This window comes from Trematomus bernacchii, unplaced genomic scaffold, assembly GCF_902827165.1.
Source record: "Trematomus bernacchii unplaced genomic scaffold, fTreBer1.1, whole genome shotgun sequence".
Classification (NCBI taxonomy): Eukaryota; Metazoa; Chordata; class Actinopteri; order Perciformes; family Nototheniidae; genus Trematomus; species Trematomus bernacchii.
The window spans coordinates 222,251-243,175 of record NW_022987724.1 but is presented as its reverse complement, the minus strand read 5'-3'; the positions used below and the strand labels follow the sequence as shown (position 1 = coordinate 243,175).

Here is a 20,925-nt window from a genome sequence, read left to right as displayed (position 1 = left end):
GAATAGGCTTAGTTAATATTTAAGCGCATCCTAAATATTAAACACATAGGTTAGTGAAGAATTAATGACTCACCTTAAAACTTTAATTTACCCCACTTATGTAGCCTAGTTGTTAACCCTGGAAGCCCATTTCCTCCAGAAAAAGGTCATTATAATGAGAAAAAATATTATAATAATCTCTAATCTCAAAATAATGAAGTTTTTCAAAAAATAATGACTACAAATCTAAAAAATAATTAATTACAACGTCTTTTCAAGATTAAATAGCTTCAGTATTTTATGACATCAAGTCATTTATTTGAGATAGTAAGTCAATATTTTCAAAAACTTCATTTCATTATGTTGCCACAGAAGGTCATTATTTTGTGGAAAGTTTGTCATTATAATGACTAAAAGGCTATTTTTCTTCTATTTTTTCACTGGTAAATGGGCTTCCAGCAGTTGCAACTTTTGAGAAAAACGATAAATTACACATTATTTTAGCTTACACTTAGCTAGCTTAATTTAGCATAATGACTAGAAGCATAACATGTTATAGTTTCGTCTAATTTGTACACAAAACAAACAAAAATGTTAGTTTTTTTCAAACAGCTTAGCTGCTAGCTTCACATGTAGGCTATATTGATATGAGTGGTAGCAAAGTTTAATACTTTTATCTGACATCTGTTGGTGTTTGATATCCAAAATATATTTGTTCAAATAAGAAAATTGCTTAAATAAAAATATAAATCAAACCTTCACAGCTCGAGACAAATCAAGATAGTGTGGAGTCTATTTTATATAACATTACAAGAGGGATTCTTATTATTACATTATATGCTTATTGTGCTCATGAGATGTTGCTATGACTTTGGAATAAATAGACAAAATCACCAATCCCAAGTTTTGATGGGTTGGATAGGAAACAAAGGGAAAAGTCATAGAAGAAAGTTTTAGCTTGCAATATTAATGTAGCAAAAGCCAGGTGCACACTGTAGAGACAATGAGTTATTGAGGCTCTGGCTATATACAGTCTATGGGCTCTGGCCTTGGCCGCGTGTGTGTGCTCAACGCCCCCGCATAACTGGGAATCAGTGTGAATGGAGGATTCCACTGTCTGCAAAGAAACTTTAGCAAAAACAAATTACGTAGGATAGCGACAGAGTAGGGAGGGACATCACCGGCCGGCCGAATGCTGATTGGAGATCGTGTTGCCAAGAGACTTTTGTCTGTGCGCCTACCAGAGAACCAATGTCTAAAACACGGTTTCTTTCCATCTAGTCTTAACCAATCATAAATGTATTGGCAGAGCCCTGTGTAATAGCCTACAATGTATTGACCCACACAGATAACAGCTTTGCTGCCTGTGATTTCTATGACGTGACGAGTCCTTGGCCAAGTGAATATATATATTTTGCTCTCTTATAATGAATAGTTAAACTTAGAAGTTGTTTGTCTTTCCTGGAATAAAAGAACACGACAATAGCAATAGCATAGTGAAATGGCCACAGCTAGCTTTGGCTTAAACAACATTAACTGACTTTTTTCTATTCAAGTTGTATCCTGTGATTAAACATGTAAATGATAATGAACTCACATATTGACAAATAAGTATTGAATAAGGTAGTAGCAAAATCCTGTCTCAGCGAAATCATCAAACTGAAAGCTAGCCTAGCCCTAGCCTAGCATCAGCTGTTGCCATGCAGAATTCAAAATGTAGTTAAGCTAGTTTTATGTTATGCGTTTATCATGTCATAAAATTGTTTAATATATTGGTTTTATGTCATTAATAGCTATTTGTAAAGGAGATATAGAACATGTACAATTACAATACAAAACATAGCCTATCAGCATCCAATTTTCCTATTCCCTTTACATCATTTTTAAAAGACCTTGTTTCCTGACACTTTCAGACCTTTTTAGTAATTGGTTTAACCTCACTGGGCTTCCAGTGGGATAAATATTTTAGGACTTTGAAGAACAGGTGTGATCCTTCACACATATCCAGTGACACAAGTGACACCTGAGCAAATAGTGAACTCTTTTTATAGACCGTTTTAAAGAAATCAAGGACTGGTGTTTAAGTTTAACAGCCAGAAACCACTATATTATTATCAGTGATACTGTATCACTCACTATACATTTACTCTCAAAACACACTTTCATCAAATTAAAGTAATCATATGGTGTGTTTCTGCTTGAATAAGTTACAAACAAGTGCTTATAGAATGTGATAATTAAAAGTGACAGAAAACAATTTGAGACACTCCTGTTTTCTCTTATATATTCTGCCAAAAGGGTTAAAATGGTGTCAATTTTGTCCAATGAGTAATATTGATCTGAATATGCTATGATCATAAGTTGTTGGAAAAATTGTGCAGTAAAAAGTATTTTATTTACCAAATAGATGTAGGCCTACTGGAGTAGAAGCATCAAGTAACTCAAAATTGTACTTTAAACATTACTCAATGTTACTCCATAATGGATTTAAGGTAGAAATCGCCGTGCCCTTTCTGATAATGTATGCAGTAGTCAAAAGTACATCGGATAAAATAATAAACCTGATGAAATATGATAATGCTATACAGGATGCAACTGAAATATCGAACCTGATAACACCGTTTGTTCTTTCTTGTTTAAGTGGTCTTCAAAAGGAAGTTGTCCCTTTCAACAGGACATGAGTAGTTGTTTAGAGATTTGAAGAGCATTGTAATAACGTTATGTGAATGCTCACTAGGCAGATATGATTTTCGATCGGCCGTTAATGGTGGATACTAAAGATTACCTTACATTTTCCAGAGAGCCTCGTAAAGACAGGAGGGGTGCTCGCTCAGAATCATTACGTTAGCAATCAGCATCGACCTACGGATGAGTGGACTGAAAGAGAAAATAACAGCACAGGGCGTTCAAGTGCGAGCAGATACTATAAATATTGAGTTTCTCCAGAGCACTAACAATCTTAGGCAGAGATTGAAGCTAAAAGCCGAAGTCTGGATGAGAACATATTTAGAGACATGCAGATTATTTACATACAATCTGACAGTTGGAGAGAATTTCGAAAGGAAAACTGAGAGAAACCAACAATATTTTATGTGCAGGATTGATTTGATAAATTGATTTAAGGATCTATTTGACCTTGATTCCTGACTATGGTTGATCCTTCAATTCCATATTATACGTAAAGGTATTTCCCAGGGTGTTAGCAGTGGTTATACGAGGGAGAAAGAGTAATTTTGAGTAACTACATTACATGTTACTTGTTAGACGCTTTTATCCAAAGCGACTTACATACTCAATACTGTGGGCAATCCCCACAGGAGCAATTTGGGGTGAAGTGTCTTGCCCAGGGACACAACGACATGCTGACTGCAGTGGGGTTTGAACCCTGATCCGAACACCAACGCACAACCTGCACCACACAGCTACCTAAAGGTACAGTGTACACCTGTCATGGTCCTGGAGTAAAACACTTGCAATGTGTGAAGTTGGTTATTAGCGTAAACCACCCTAAATGTGATTGAGGTATAGACTTCATTTAGTGTTCTCAAGTATTTTTACACTGAATTGTAATCCAGTTGTTATTCTTAATAACTAGCCAGATACACTTTTACAAAAGGTTACACCTTAGGTTTCAATTTCAAATGTTTGAATGGTGCAGACCAATCTAAAAGATGCTGAAAGTTCTGTGTGAAAAGAAAAGTTAATTAAAAAGAAGCTTTGATATAACTGAGCAGAGCACAATATTTGTTTTAGAGTTTACACATTATATTTTTCAGATGGCTAGTTTAAGCAAAGTTCATCTTTACAAATGTTTTAGGGAAAATGCATTTAAAAACGTTACATTTCTTCAAATCACTTTTTAAAACCAATCTTTCTAAGAAAATCCTTTTATTGACGTCACCAGTTTGTTTGACCCTTCAGTTTAAAGATATTTATGTGTCACCTCTTATTTGATGGTTTGGTATTTTAATCTATTATATTTCAATCAATGTGCTGATGTGTTTTATTTACATTTTACAGATAAAGAAATGTGTAGGTTTCTTATCATATTGCAAAGTCAAGAATGAACGGTCCATATCTAAATAACATAGATGGATACAACAAAAATAACTTGTCAGCAGATGTTTGGATCTTTGTATTTTCTTATAACGACCTATGGTTGATGTTTATATCAAGACAAGCTACTTATGAACATAAAAATAAACACATTGACAAAATGACTGGACATGAAAGCAGAACACATTCTTGGCTTTTGGTTGTTTTTGAAGATTTCTTACAAAACATGGCTGTATTTTCGCATTTAATCTTGTTCCTAATACTGATCATTTTTCAGATTCAAACATATAAAGCAATTTGCAATCCACTTTGCATATACCCTGTTTGCATACGTGTGTGAGTAAGAAAACACTTTTCACCTCTGTGCACAGACACCAAAAGAAGAGGGAAAATCAATTATCTTTTTTAATTACATTATCTAAGCATAGATGCATTACTTGTGAAAAAGGTAGAAAAAACAGCAAGTCTTTCTCAATAAGTTAAACCTCTCTGGCCGAAGAGCGGGGCCGGCTCACAAAACTGAAGATTTCCCGTAAAGCATTCAAATTTGTTGAAACAAAAGACAAGGAGTTAACTCGCTGAAATTAAAAGTAGGCCTCCTTGTTGAATTTAACTTGTTAAGAAACCAAGACAAACATAGAAGATGCGTGTGGCTTATGTTACAGTCCTTCCACCCTTTTCCACAGGGCTCTGCAAGCACATTTTCCTGAAACTTCACAAGTTCCATCGTTTGATCGACAAACAATAAGCAGAGTTATAGTTGGTAAAAAAAAAAATTATAATAACAATAACAATAATTACAATGACAGTAATAACGAGAATTGTAAGTAATAAACACAGTCCTGTACAGTCAGGCTCATCTTGTGAATGACCGCAGCCAAACGTCTGATGTCTACGTCGGTCTCCAGCAGAGCGACTCGACGCTGCCGTCTGCTCAGCTGCCTCGCTGCGATCAGAGGAAACGCCTCGCCCTCTGCTGCGGAAACACACAGAGAGAAGTGGTTAGGAGCGGTGTTCTTGGTGTAACCGTTTTAGTTTACTCGGGTACTAGGGAGGGATGGGAATTTGAAAGCAAATGTATATTCGAATATTCGACCCCCAAAAAAACGGTTAGCCGATTAACCGAAATGTACATATCCTATAAAAAAAAAAAAAAAAATGTGGGAATCTTTTTCCCCAAAAAAAATAAATACATGTTCAAATAAGTATAGAAACCAAGTCGAATTTGTCAAATGTATTGAACTGGTGATCACAGTTTGAACAGTTGACAGCTATAGGCCTACAGCTTTCATGCTTAAAACATAACTTGTTTTTAAATTAAGGGGGATCATACACGAACAACATAACCTGTTAGGGTAACCTAACCCTATTACAACAGAGATCAACAACCTATAACAGGGCCTATGCACAGAATGCAGCTATTCAATATTCATTCTTGTTTAAGAATATGAGCATGTCTACTCAGGGGAGAGGCGGGTGCGGAGGCGATTCACAATCAGGCCAGCTGTAGAGAAGATCCTCTCAGCTGGAATTTGGGCATAAGATGAGGTTTGAGTCTGCGTGATCTGCGTGTAGGGAGGGGCAGCAGCCATATCATTAGCTAGAACTAGCTAGATCTGATGGATTTGGACATAAACGCGAGTGAAGTATAACCGGACGCGAGAGAGAGGGACCGCACCTGCAGCTCTGCCCGCTGTGACCGGAGAGCGGAGCAAAACACACCTTTAGACCTAACACACTTAGCTATGGCACTGTGGTATACATTGAATTATTCCATTTGATAATATGTAATCAAACTAGGCACCCCTCCCAAAAAAAAAAGAATTACAATAAAAATATTCATAACTCATATTCTCATATTCGAATACCTGAATAATTTCGAATATTCGATTAATCGTAGGGATGGGAATGATTAATCGAATATTCTAAATGATTCAGGTATTCGAATATGAATTAAATGCATACGACAGTGCCATTTTAAATATCTTAAGAAAAATATCAACAAAACTAAAAACACGTGTAACGTTCCCAGGGGTTATATCAAATCCCAACATAACCCCTGAACGTTACACTCTAACGGAGAGTCCTACACAACAAACACAATGTATTTATCATTACAACTCTCTTTTTTAAATTTTTTAATTATTATAGAATATGTACATTTCGGTTAACCGTTTTTTTGGGGGTCGAATATTAAAATATACATTTGCTTTCAAATTCCCATCCCTATCGGGTACTGTGTGTATGTTTTCCTTTTGCACAGTTTTGTTAATTAAAATGTCCCGTTAATACAAGTTTAAATTCCCAATCCTAGACATGTTGATGTTCATAGGTAAATACGTCTATATTTGGAGATTTCGAGTGAAAAAGAATAGAAAAATAAACCTTAAAAAAAAATATACAAATTCAACTAAAGAGATGAAAAAATCAGAAATGTAAATAACCAATTAGAAATTAAACAAAAAATGTAAGATAGGAATATTCCAAATCTGTATGAATATGTATACATAAAAAAACAAGTTGCAAAATAAATTTAAAAAAGGAAAGAAACGTAAAAAAAGGAAGAAATTTGACAAAGAAATGTAACCACACAAGTTTTTAAAAAAATCCTACGCTACAAAAATGATAAAACTACTATACTAATACTAAATGTTATTAACTTAACACTTATTAAAATGTTGATTTAGCAATGTGTGAACGTTATAAATGAAGTTTCAAAGCCTAGAGCTACGGCCCAACACAGAGGTAAACGAACCCTCACCTCACTGAGTTCGAGCAGACGTCGCTCCCTCAGAGCTCTCAGTCCAGCTCGTGCACCTCGTCCTGCAGGGAGACGGAGGGCCGCGGACCCTCGCTCAGACGCTTGGCCATGATGTCCCACTGTGGAGTCAGCATTTTGGATTTAGAGCCTGCAGAGGATGAAGAGAGAAGAAGAAGAGATGTTGGTTGGTCACACACAGGAGAACCTCTTCTGCCCCCTGCTGGCTCCATAGAGTAGTGATGTCTCATGAATAAACCTTCATATTCAGGTCCGTTGTTGCTGCATTCTTTAAACTACTCTAACCTTAGTTTTAAAATAACCCTTAAAAAGCTATTTATAACAACAGAAACAGTTAAAACACTCTCCTCTTCATTTGATTTGTACAGAAACAACAGCAGCCTGTTTTGAGTAAATACCACTTCACAATAGTCATTCAGAAAATTATGTTGTTGATAATCTGAAAATCACAAAAGCTAGTTCATAATTTCGCACTTCACTTACAAAGCTTGTCTGCAAACAACCATTGTAAGCTGTATTTCTCACTTTTTTACCCCATGTGCTTTGGTCTGACATGGCGGGTAATGAAAACAGCTTCATGAAATGCTGACATTGATCCAAAACAAAAGGATAGCAGGTGAGAGCAGGCTATTTTTACATTTCTGCCAGAACAAAAAGATCAGACCACGCAACTCCAGTCCTCAGAAACCTTCATTGGTTAGCTGTACAACATTACATGGTTAAAAACACCTTTTGTTCTGGCTCCACTGCACAGACTCGCTGTCACTTAACAACCCCAGCATTTACTCGTTTTCACAACACGGTCAAGAGAAGTTATTCGGGAACATACTACATTATTTGTTGGACTTTTCGACCACCGACTAAAAACTCACTCTCTGTCATTGAGTCCATTTCCTATCAAATGTAAAACTTCTATAAATTGAGGAACTATTCTACGTTTCAGCCTCAGTCCATTAGAGTTAGAGTAAATAAGATCAATTTGAGGTCTATGGAAACAAACTAAAACAATGCCACACTTATAATGACTGATAACAGGAAACATGATGGAGGCCTTCTGTCAATTCAAACCTGACATAAATGACTGAGTTAGTAAATTGGTGGTGAAAAATATGAATGAATAAAAACTAATTGCTCATACTTGATCCCATCCTAATCCCCCCCCCCCCCCCGGCCTGGGCCTGAGGACGGCTCGGCTCACAGACCGGTGAAGAAGCTCCTCTCCCTCAGGACACACTTCCTCCTCCTCCTCTCCTCTCTGTTACCATGACAACACAGACTGTAGCCTCCAGCCAAAGCAGCGAGGAGGATGATCCTCTTCCTTCCTCTTCGTCTCTCTCTCTTCCTCCCTCTTCCTCCCTCTTCGTCTCTCTCCCTCCCTCTTCTTCTCTCTCTCTAGCAGTCTCTCCCTCTCTTGATCTCAGTCTGTTTCTTCCCCCTCTCTCTTTTCACGGGGGAGAGGGGAAAGTGGGACACAACCCAAAAAAAATGTAAACCCCAACACAAACTCTGGAGCCGGCGAGTAGACATGAAGCTCAGACATGCCTTTACGCTCTTCTATACATTCAAATAATCATGTTTTTGGGAAAGGTATCAAAAGCTTCAATTGATGTGTATTTAATAAATGTTTAATTTGTATGACAGCAGTTAATAATAATAATTTATATGAAGCTTTGTCATGAAAAAATATGTTAAATTGAGTTTTAAAACGGTTTCCCTCTGCCTTGTTTCCGGTCCAGATCCAAGTATTTTCTTTCCTAAATTAAAACATTGTTCTGCTTCCAGGTAGTAATATTTCAGGTGACAAGTATAAATCATATTTGAGGGTGAAAATACATTTCTTATGAAGGATATTATGCAGTTTTTCCACTCCAATAAAATGTGATGTTTTATATTGAGTGCAAGATAAAGTCAAGACTTTAACGACCAAAAGAGCTCTACTACAGTACCATAGTGTTCAAAATCAGGGCCGCCCCTGGCCGACTTGAGGCCCCACGCAAAGTTATGTGATGTGACATGTGCTAGTGGAGCACGCGCCGGAGCCTCGCAGCAGCGAAACTGTGGCACGCTTGCAGTAATTGCGCCGCATAAGCGCATAAAAGGTGCGCTGCATTAGCGCTTCGGATGAGGCCCCCTCCGCGAGATGAGGCGCGTGATCTGCGTGTAGGGAGGGGCGGCGCTGTTCAAAATAATCAGGATTTAACATATGGAGCTCAGTGAAAGTTAAATATGTGGAAGCGAAGGCAGTAAGGAAACATAAATATAAATATATACTAAGAAGTTCCTCTCCTGTCACTCACCATCGAGTCCGTTGTGCTGTTCGTAGCTGCGTTTGCCCAGGATGGTGGGGGAGCCGTTGTTGAGGATGGGGGAGGCCTTAATGGGCGTCAGGCTGCCTGTGGAGATGGACGCTCCACGGAACGGAGGGTCTGGTTTGGCTGGACGGGGATGTGCTTCTGTTAGGGAGAGAGGGAGAGTAGAGGAAACGGGAAGAGAGGTGGAGGCAGAAAGAAAAAGGAAGAAACGGAGAGTAAAAAAGATACCAGAGGATGACACAGGGTGGTAATCACCTCCAAGGAAAACTGATTCATGAGCATTTTTCAACATTTGAAGACACTTACAAACCCTGACAAAAAGGAATAACGGTATCATAAGCGACAGAATTGAAAGATATCAAATTGCTAATGTCTTTGTTTTGAATTTTGAGCAAAACTGACTGAAAATAGAAACTCCACATAAAGTTACCTAAATACCGCACCACTGACTCCAGGGGTTTACGGTCCACAGGTTTCAGTGGTGCAGGCTTTTTCTTCTCATCTGGCAACAGCATGGCACCTGCAGACATAAAAGAAACAGTGAGTAAAAACGTAAAGAATGACGTAGTCTACATGGAGGACGGAGGGAAACGCTTACACTCTGCCTTTATGGCTGCTGTGTTGACAGGGAGGTAGGGGTGCCTGGCCAGAAACCGCGGCCTGATGATGTCATGGCAGATGCGCCGTGCCATCTGCGTCAGGCCGGTGGTCTGCAGGTAGAAAGCTTGTCGCGTCTTCACTGCACATTTGGGGCTGCCGCTGTGACGCATGGGGATGCCGTGGGGGCTCTGCAGGGACAACAGATACACAACCGTCAGCAAGAATATTCATATATAACCATTTACATGGCTAATGAGTACAAGAAGAAGTTTAATTTTCCAACAAAAACAACAAGGAATAAAAGCTTTTCTTTGGTATACATGATAACAAACAGATTATCTTTGAGTTTGAAACAGTTGGTTGGATGAAAACATACTTTTTTTTTTAAGCGTTAATGAAAATAAGATGCCCTAATGACGTACAAACTTTACCTTAGATTACAAGAGGATAAAAGGAAAGGTTTTTCTCAGGAGGATGAACTACTCCTTTAAAGGCAGGGGAAAGCTTTAGGCAAACTGTAAGGCTGTTGTTTGTAGAATAAATAAATTCAATTTCTAGTAAAGCGTGTGTGTGTGTGTGTGTGTGTGTGATTGTACCATGCTGCTGCGGTTAGGTCCAGGTCTCTCTCCATCCAGTCTTGTGGGCATCTTCAGCCCGCCGTACTTCTTCCAGTAAGTCCAACAGGAAGCACAGAGACGACACTGCATGTTGGGAGGTCCCCACGAGTACCACTGGTAGGAGCTGCTGGCTACACACACACACACACACACACGCACACACACACACACACACACACAAGCAGAGACAGAGGACAGTGAGCGCAGTGTAACAACACATAATCATGAATATGTGCTCATGTGCATGCAGGCGAAAACACAACCTTTAATCATTCATCACTGAATTAACTACAGCCTCTAAAATAACCCAAATAACACTGCAGGGCACGTAATGCTGTCCTCTCTCCTCTGTATTTTGTAAATCCAATATGTGTGTGCCACATATAAAGAATACAGCGTGGATCTGAGAACATCGTTTTTCAATTGAAAATGTTAATAGAGTGGTTCAGTAATGAGTCCTTAACCCAGAAAACACTTCCCTCGTCTCCAAGTCAATGGTTTTCTGAACGAGTTTGTAATAAGGTCTGTGGTTGACACAAGCTTCCAAGATGTTCACGTTTTGTTCTACGACATAAAATATAATGGGTCAATAGATACCCCCGCTTAATCCCTGTTGGATCAGTTCAGTATTTGGTTGTTGTATGTTAAGTTAAACATCGGAATAAAATGTCATACGTTTGACATACACTGAAACTATGTATAATACTTAAGATGCTTAACTCGTGTTTTTACAGGTAGAAAGAACACATCCCCACATTTATAGCAGAGTACATTTAATTTAAACTGGTTAAACTAAAAAAGTTCTCTTTGTTTTGTTCCTGTCTCCACATTAAACCAGCAATTTTCTCAATCTGTTTTTCCACCACATTTTCCAGAGTGGATAAAAGACCGACCTGGTGTGTTGGTTAATTAAAAAGAGGACAACCGCCTCAAACTCTCTCTGACATTTTACATTTCATACAGCTGATTATAGCGCATGTTTTGTTACGACTCTTTTAAATATAATTGCAATTGTGAATTCTACAGAATTATTACGACAATTATAGGAATCTTATGAATAAGCCCCGATGTTTGTTTTAGATTTCAAGCAGCAAAAGAAGCAGCATGTGTTGCAGGAACATGACAGCAGGGTCCCACAGGTCAGTGACTTACTGTAGCAGCTTTCACAGGCTCTGCCGAGGGCGGGGATCTGCGCTGTGCCTGGAGCCCCTGGGACCCCTGGGACTCCTGGGACTCCTGGGACCCCTGGGACACCTGGCAAACCTGGGACCCCTGGCAAACCTGGGACCCCTGGCAAACCTGGGACACCCAGGACACCTTGCACCGTTGGGACCCCTGGGACACCTTGCATCGCTGGGACCCCCGGGACCCCCTGCACCCCTGGTACACCTGCAACCGCCACTCCATTGACCAGAGCTGGTTTTAAATTGTTGCTCAGCTGGTTGGGGTTGGGCTTGTTGCTGGAGCGGGCACAGAAACAGGGAGAGGGTCAGACCAGTAAATATATACACATTAGAGCACATGTAGTTTTACATCAGCTTCAAATAAGCCAAACCATTCAAAGTACAGGCCACTAATCTTCTGCCAGAGACTGCAGTTAAACTCATATTCTACTGCAAGTGAAGTGTCGCTAGCTCTGACAACAGAAGCAGATGTTTCACTTTGACACTTATAAGCCAACCGAGCCCAAGTCTGGACCCAATCCTATTACTGCTAAATATTTAAGAATTACTCCAAGTTTGATTAAGCCTTGCTATTTTAATGACACATCTTTCCTAGCCATTACAGCAATGGTTCAGCCATCCACTGACAATATGCCAAATGAAATCTGTGCATCACATTAATGGTGTAATACGGCAGGAGAAATCAATGTGCTTGTTTCATTTCAAATACTAAAACATTATTCGTTTGTATGAGTGACTGTAAGTCCACCAGATTAGGTTGAAAGTCAAGCAGGCAAACGTATCCTTAACCTTAAAAAACATCATAGTTAAGATTGACCATTTTCCAAAACTGGACTGTGTACGACCCTTGTTGATGTATCCATGTATTTAGATAACACAATGATCTCTGATGTATTTGTATTGAACCGCATAGAAACGTGCAGAGTACTCACTAGTTAGGGATGTAGACCTGCTTCAACTTGCTCTCGGCCTCGGCTGCTTTTAATCGTTTCTGGAGCGGAGACAGGGGGTGAGGAGGAGGAGAGAGAAGAGAGAGAAGGTGAGGTTATCTTCAACAATACCCCATATGGATTACATCGATTTCAAGAGAGTTAAACTGACTTATATTCTAATATAAAGAAAATCTGACGACAGACATACTCGAGCTGAAACACGCCAAACTGTGAAGGGAGAATAAAAAAGTAAAAAAAAAATGTAAGGACAGGATTATTTTTGGGCCTTAAATTGGGCGAGAAAAAGGATGAAAAACACTAGTCAAATGTAAATTAGTTAAAAGAAGATAATCGGACATCAGGAATGAACAAAAACATCAATGTGTTACACTTGTTTTGCTTTAAAGAATACAAAATATACAGTTTACTATAATTGATAAAATATTGATTCAGATTTGTCTTAAATGCCTGAGATATAATAGATGTTTTTACCTGCTGTACATATCTGTCTGTGGTCTTCCACATGTAGTAATACTCAATAATACTCGTCAGGGACTTCCAGGGCAGCTGGAGAAAAAGAGAGGAGAGGGCACAAAGTAAACATACTTTCAGAAAGGTCACTATTACATTTGATCTCCCACGTGAAAATACTATGACTTTATAACAAACTTTATTAAATGGCACCTTTCAAATACAGTTAGAAAAGCCCTTTGCAGTGAAAACAGGTCTTGTTTGAAAGCACAAAGCAGCAACACACATAATAAAACCCAGAGTAAAACCGACAAATCGAAGTAAAACATAATTCAAAATCACAGAAAAGCAATTTAAAAAAAAATGAGGGTTTTTGAAAGTGATTTTAGAGAGATGGCCGCCCTGATCTCTTCAGAGAGGTCGATCTAAAGTGCAGGAGCCCTGACTGCACTTCAACTGAATTGTAATCATCCGTCAAGAGTTCCTTTGTATAACCACTGGTCACATGATGTGTTTGAACCCACTGGAGCTGCACCGTAAAGTTCCCTGTGAGAAGTTTGAAAGGAACATGATCTGTCAAGTGGAGGCCCCACCCAACATGGTGCTGTAGTCCTGTTGTTGGAGAGAAGGCCGGGGAGGAAGCCAGAGTGAGCCGCACTGACAGCATCCGGCCACCAGGTGGAGGAGTCGGACACACACACACACACACACACACACACACACACACACACACACACACACACACACACACACACACACACACACACAACACACACACACACACACACACACACACCACACACACACACACACACACACAACACACACACACACACACACAACACACACACACACACACACACACACACACACACACACACACACACACACACACACACACACACACACACACACACACACACACACACAACACACACACACACACACACACACACACACACACACACACACACACACACACAACACACACACACACACACACACACACACACACACACACACACACACACACACACACACACACACACACACACACACACACACACACACACACACACACACACACACACACACACACAACACACAACACACACACACACACACACACACACACAACACACACACACACACAACCTCTTGGCTTTACATTAACTGTTTTCTTTACGTCTTAAAGATATTTCTGTGGAATGTTTCTCGGGATAAATGCTCATTGTGCTTGGCTTCCAAATGTTTTCACTCTTTACTGTGGGCTAGCTGCAATCTTAGTTTATAAGACGACTATTGTGCTTAATAGATAATCTGTGTAACGTCAGCTAAATAACTCAATGAAGATCAGGAACAGTAAGGCCTTAATACTGTGGTTACTGCGTTCAGAAGCAGCAATAAATGGGGCACTATATACACACCGCGTACAGTTTTAATTAAATATATTTAATTAGATAAGCAAAAACAGTCTTTAAAAAAAAAGGCCCTAGCCACATAGACATAGTGAGAACAATTCAACATCTTGCTCCATTTCTTGCTGCAATCAATACCACTCTTTATCTGTTACCACAACTAATGTTCTAAAAATATTGACTTAATTTAAACCAATGCATTTGATTGAATCTTAATGTCTGTTGTAGTTAATGGACACAATCAAATAAGTAATTGCACTTTATGATTTTAAGAAATGATTCGACACGCAACCTGATAATCATGATGATTTCATCTAGCAACCAATTGGTGGTTCTGACGTAAGATATTTTATGATTTCTGAGATTGTAATAAAATAAATCCATTGACAAAATCCCAGCTTTAGGATATAGTTTTGGCAACAACACCTACCAGCACCAAAATAGTCCAAACAACAGCTGTTAATGTGCCTGGACATTATCTTGCAACCTCCAATATATCAAACCATTCCTTTAAATATCGGTCAGCTACTCACAAAGTCCTGCTGGATGTCGGTGAAGTCTTTGCCGTATTTCTCCAGCGCCTCCTCGAACAGGTTTGCTTCCGAGGCGCTCCACTCCTCCATCTCATCCCTGCAGAGGACGGGCCCTCCCTGAGGCACCAGCGCTGAGATGGCCCGGGTCATGTCGTAGCCCGTGGCGTGGAGGGTGTCCATAGCGTGAAACTGAACACAACATATGAACACATGTTAGTCTCATGACCCGTTAGTGTTGTTTGAAACTTCTCTGTTGACTTGTTGGGAGGAGGATGACTGAGTCCATGGACTGTATATGCAGCCCCTTGTTCAAAGGCTTTGGGCTGAGAGCGTGTGCGTGTGTGCGTGTGTGTGTGTGTGTGTGTGTGTGTGTGTGTGTAGCTTGAAGCCTCTCATCTATGTTTTATATATGAGAATGAGATCTAGGGCAGAATAGATCCACACCGGGCTTCTGGGGCCAAGCGCTTGTTGAGGATAACTACACACAAGGCTCTAGAATCACTAACACACACGTGCATTACAAGAGCTTTCTCTGATTAGCACAACTGCTACATTTTCCCTCTATAGTGTGATTCTGATTCAACCCAAGGCCGCTTTGATGTGTGTGTGTGTGTGTGTGTATGAGTTTCTCACCAAGGTGATGTCTCTGGAGGCTGCAGCTGCGCTCATGTGCAGGCTGGGCTGCCGGACTGAACTACTGCAGTCCAACGCTCTGGCGAAGGTTCCTACCGACCTACAGGACACAGATATGATGTAAATTATAAAGAAAATGTACACATAGAATGATAGAGAATCTACTTTTGGTTTTACTTTCACCATCTCCATTTAGTCATCGATGTAGTTCTTTCTGTCTGCCTTTTTCTGAACCATTTGTGCACAGCAAGAAAGGATGTCCAGTGCTTCATGATTAAATATTCAGTGTTGTAGTGTTGCAGAGCAAGTGGAACTGCAGCCAATTTGAACTGAATGTGATGATACTGCTAAGCAACCATATCTAGCTCAAAACCAGAATCACTGACTGTGATGGAAACCTCTGAAGCAACGGAGACTCAGAGAGACACGGGGAGAGCAGGAACTTTGATGGCAAACACTGATCGTTTATTTGGAGCTTTGGCTGGAGAATTCACAAGACATGTCGTGTGCCACGAGGTGACACAGCGGCTGCCAATCCAACTCTGAAGATCTCTACCCCAGACCCATGTGTTTAGCTAGTTCTGAGAGAAGAATCAACATTGTGCATAACAAGATAAAGCAGTATGACTATGTGTATAACCTCTATCAGCTGACACCAACAGGCTGGAACAGGGAGACAAAACACTGAGAGCAGCCCAAGGTTGCAGGCCTGTGCTCATTGAGGGCAGTACAGACTGATAAACTGGGTCAAATGTATGGGCCCATGAAAATATTTCCCCAACACTGAATAGTTAAGTTCCATGTCATCAGTTCGTCATTTTATCCTAGGACGCATGGCGAAATTGTCATAATAAGCTTCTGCTTTCTTAAGTTGTGGCCAAAAAATATTTGTTTTGTGAGGTCACATTTACCTCGACCTTTGTCCACTAAAATCTATCTATCTATCTATCTATCAGTTTCTCCTTGAGTCCAAGTTGACTTCGGGCCACATTTTCAAAAGTTATCTCAAAGCGCCATCATGAAATCACTGTCAAGAGAATCGGACTAGCAAGCACACACCGGGAAAAATTGCAAGGCCAATAAAAGGCAAATGTTTTAAAGAGGACCAATCATGCAAAATACACTTTTGGATGTCTTTTATACATAAATGTGTCCCCGGTGTGTCGGGGAACTCACGCAGCGTCAGAAAACAAAATCCTCTCTCTTTTCCTCCGTACCCAAATCTCTAAAAACGGGGCTACAACGGAGCTGATCCAGATTTGCAGCCGATGTGACGTAATATCGGAAATGTAGGCTGGCTTTACACCCACGGCCCTATCAGAAACGTTGCTATCAGAAACAATGCCCGACTGTTTTGGACGTAATATGGTCGGTGTTTACATTAGCATCGCTAACACTCAGAGCTAACCTCTACTGGAGAGCATGTGTGTGAAGAAGCTGGATATAAAAAGGAACTCACCTTGTGGTATAACCGGCAAGAGAGAAAGCCTTTGGGCTCCATACTGTTTCAGAAATAATCCTTGATAATCCATGATATGGCGTTTCATCACCGCAGTATTTAGTTTAGACCGTAGCTGCCGGGTCCTGCATGAGCTCAGTCCCCTCCTTATTTTTTTAAAGCTTTATACCCCAAATCATTACTTTTGAAACAGGAAGTGAAATAGAGGGATATGAGGCATGGCTAGAATGGGTGATCTGTTTGGTATTTTGAGCAAAACACTTCATAGACATGTTTTTTATTTATTTATCTGAGACCTATGCTATTGCCTAAAAATAGCATGATAGGTCCACTTTAATGAGGAATAGGACACATGGAAACTTTTCACAGGACTTTCCGGCTGGTAGCAGTCTACGAACATAAAAGGTAAGAAATGATGTCTGCTACTGCCAAAGCAGTAACTTGGTGCTATGAGGAGCTCTGAAAAACGTAACAACCTCTCATTTGAAGGAATATGCGTATTTTCTTTAATGAATAGACAAAGCTCTTAAATACGAGGCTGGAGCCATGATATGGTTAGCTTAGCTTTGCATAAAGACTGGAAGCAGCTAGCCAACTCTGCTGCAAGGTAACCAATTCACCCACTAGGGCATCTAAAGCTAACCATATATTTTTGTCTAATCTGTAAGAAAGTGTGAAAAAGACATGTTAAGGTTCAACATGAGAATGTGGGTAAAACTACCTTAAGTTTTGTCATCACAGAAAAATGTAACTGCAACCAAATTATACAGCTGAAATTTAGAGCAAGGTAACATATTAATTAACGCGCATTCGAGGTGTTGGTGGGCGGATTAACACTTGTTTCAGTCCTTATGCTTTGCAGGCTAAATTCTCTTGGATGAGGCTTTATATTCATCATAAATATACTGTATATGAGAGTCCATTTTCTCAACTAACTCCCAGCCACAGAGCATTATGTATGTATATTTTCTTCTCTCTCTTTTTTGGATTATTTGTAATCTTTTGCACTTTTGTGATGACTTACCGAGCTACTACTAAGAACTGGTCGATCTGTTTCTCCGTCAGTAGGCTGGTATAGTCCCAGACCTTCTCCTCTAGTTTCTCCAAGTCTCTGCCATCTTCCTCACCTGCACACACAGACACAGTTAAAGACACAGTTACTTCTCCTTCACTTTTCAAGGCTGCAATGCTTCTTACTGACCACACATGTGCAACAAAAATGTGCAAATTCCCTGATGTTTGATTTTCTTCCTGTTTTTCCCTCTTTTCAAATCACTTGAGTTGTGCAAAGCTATAATGAATCCCACAGTTGAATAGGTGGGTCTATCAGAACTTCTAAAAAAAAGCAACAGAATTTCACTAACATGGTTTTAATTAGAGAGCTCGGTGTCCCAACAGTGCCTAATTCTAATTTCAGAGGTTTTCCTAAATGCTAAGAATACGATTATGGCAAAACACTTAAACACGATCTGGCTGAGAAATAATCACAATTGAAATGCTGAATATCTAAACACAATACTGGCACAACATATCTTTCAGACTTGCTAGGATAAGATTTATTTTTTTGTATAAAACGGACAAGTCAAATCAAGCAATCTGATTGGTTCTTAGCCGTGGTATACTGAGCGTATACCACGGGTAGAATTGTAAGTTACTTTTCACAACAAGTCAGTATCCCTCCGCGTCTGAGATAAACAGTATACAGTTGGGCTGAAAAGCAAACTATGGAGGAGTGGATTGAGGAGTGCCTATCTCCAGAACTAAAAGCACCTAAACGACGACATGCAGAGCTACGTGAAGAGCAGGTAGGCCAACTGGAAAAGTATCACCATTCAAAAGCTTTCTGATGCGGGTCTTGAAACAAAGCAGAGAAATTATGACCGTTAGTGGCCACAGGTGCGAAAGCTCTCTCCAGAGCTACTGGAAGCCGAATCTCGGGGACCGGAGAAAGTGGAGCAATATTCTCGCCACGCCAAGCAACAGCCTAGAACAACCTCAGCCTATACAAGTAACCACGTAAGCCATGCTACTGATGCTGGACAGTTTTTCAGTGGGTGCACAATAAACGGCAACATACAAATTAATGTAAATAAATAGCCAAATAATGGATCAACGCTCTCTGTTCGCTTGCTGTTGTTAGTGTTGTTGCATAGCAACCACCTCGCACTATGTTTTGTGCAGAAGGCAACGGAGGGACTATTTTATTTTGAACATCATTATTTAATAATAACAACTATTTAAATTAGAGTGTGTATTTTTCATTCATATTGCCACACTTGGTAACCGTTTTATAAAAGCAATAGCTCACTTCAGGCCGTGATATATGGCCATTATATCACAGTTAAGGGGGTTGTCGACCCTCCGCTTCGCGTCGGGCCGAACCACGCCCCTTAACTGTGATATAATGGCCATATACCACGGCCTGTCGTGAGCTATTGCTTAAGTATATTATGGAAGTTACAAAGAAGAAACACTCGTCGTAAGGGGTAATCTCATTAGCCAAATTATAATTAGGCCACATACGCATTAGGGATGGGAATTTGAAAGCAAATGTATATTTGAATATTCGACCCCCAAAAAACGGTTAACCGATTAACCGAAATGTACATATCCTATAAAAAAATGTTTGGGGGGAAAAATGTTTACAATTTTTATTTTTCAAAATAAATAAATACATGTTCAAATAAGTATAGAAACCAAGTCGAATTTGTCAAATGTATTGACCTGGTGATCACAGTTTGAACAGTGGACGGCTATAGGCCTGCTTTCATGCATAACTCATTGTTGTTTAGGCTGCCCACTCATGTGTCGCGAGCGTTGACGGGGGGCGGGAGCCCGCTCGTGAACTGTTAGCGCCGGAACCTCGCAACGGGGTAACTGCGGAGCGCATTTGGGCATAAGATGAGGTTTGAGTCTGCGTGATCTGCGTGTAGGGAGGGGCAGCAGCCATATCATTAGCGAGAACTAGCTAGATCTGATGGATTTGGACATAAACGCGAGTGAAGTATAACCGGACGCGAGAGAGAGAGAGATCAGCACCTGCAGCTCTGCCCTCTGTGACCGGAGAGCGGAGCAAAACACACCTTTAGACCTAACACACTTAGCTATGGCACTGTCGTATACATTGAATTATTCCATTTGATAATATGTAATCAACTTAGGCACCCCTCCCAAAAAAAAGAAGAAGAAATTACAATAAAAATATTCATAACTCATATTCTCATACCTGAATAATTTCGAATATTCGATTAATCGTTCCCATCCCTAATACGCATTACTTTCAGCTTTCAGATGCTTTCAGACAGCGAGAAGCAGCTTCCATTGTTATCGATGTAAACCAAGCTCAGTGGCAGCCGTTTATGAATGCACACAGGACAGGTATTTTCTGCACTCTATCATGCATTTTGTGACGGTTCAACGTTTTCAACTTAAAAAACGTTAAAACATAAAAGCTTGACGAGGGAAACAAAACATGAGCTAATTTGACTGTTTCCGATTCTCTAAATGATTCAGAGGGATTAATGGAGAAAAGACAGTATCGACCTTAATGACACTAGTTAGTAAAAGCTGCTTTATTTATTGTACAGTAATACCCATTTCTTCTATTTTAAGATAAGAGTTACTATGTTTACCCGTAGAATGAGATTACTGGGAGTAGACTTTATGAGAGCACCTTCAGATTAAGGCTTAAAACTAAACAGCTGTCATGTGGATATAAATGTTGTGTTTGCCAACAATATTTGAGTACAGGGCTCATTATAGTCAGATGATTCAGCTACAGCTTGCATGCAGGCGTACAGGTTGCCCTTTATAGAGAGGCGAAGTCCCGCCCATCTACTTCCGACCCATGGGAATTTATTTTGGAAAAATGATGTATTGAAGTCAATGGGGAGAGAAAGATTATCTTTTGATCCCGTTTCAATTGTGCCATGAATTACACATATGATGTTTG

General features: G+C 39.9%; 1 protein-coding gene across 2 annotated transcripts in view; it reads right to left on the bottom strand.

The window, feature by feature from the left end:
• Positions 1-4,266: 4,266 nt before the first annotated feature.
• mta1 (metastasis associated 1) overlaps positions 4,267-20,925 on the bottom strand; it is a 47,455-nt gene continuing 30,796 nt past the window's right edge. The window contains exons 9-20 of one of the 2 annotated variants that reach the window (XM_034144492.1): positions 17,998-18,100; positions 15,515-15,614; positions 14,882-15,070; positions 12,952-13,026; positions 12,460-12,518; positions 11,496-11,803; positions 10,323-10,474; positions 9,725-9,914; positions 9,557-9,646; positions 9,112-9,267; positions 6,797-6,944; positions 4,267-5,011 (exon numbers count right to left, since the gene is read on the bottom strand). In XM_034144492.1, coding sequence (XP_034000383.1) covers positions 6,835-6,944; positions 9,112-9,267; positions 9,557-9,646; positions 9,725-9,914; positions 10,323-10,474; positions 11,496-11,803; positions 12,460-12,518; positions 12,952-13,026; positions 14,882-15,070; positions 15,515-15,614; positions 17,998-18,100 — 1,532 coding nt within the window. In that variant the 3' untranslated portion in view covers positions 4,267-5,011; positions 6,797-6,834. The remainder of the gene's footprint in view (positions 5,012-6,796; positions 6,945-9,111; positions 9,268-9,556; positions 9,647-9,724; positions 9,915-10,322; positions 10,475-11,495; positions 11,804-12,459; positions 12,519-12,951; positions 13,027-14,881; positions 15,071-15,514; positions 15,615-17,997; positions 18,101-20,925) is intronic. The other variant, XM_034144494.1, reaches the window with a different exon arrangement.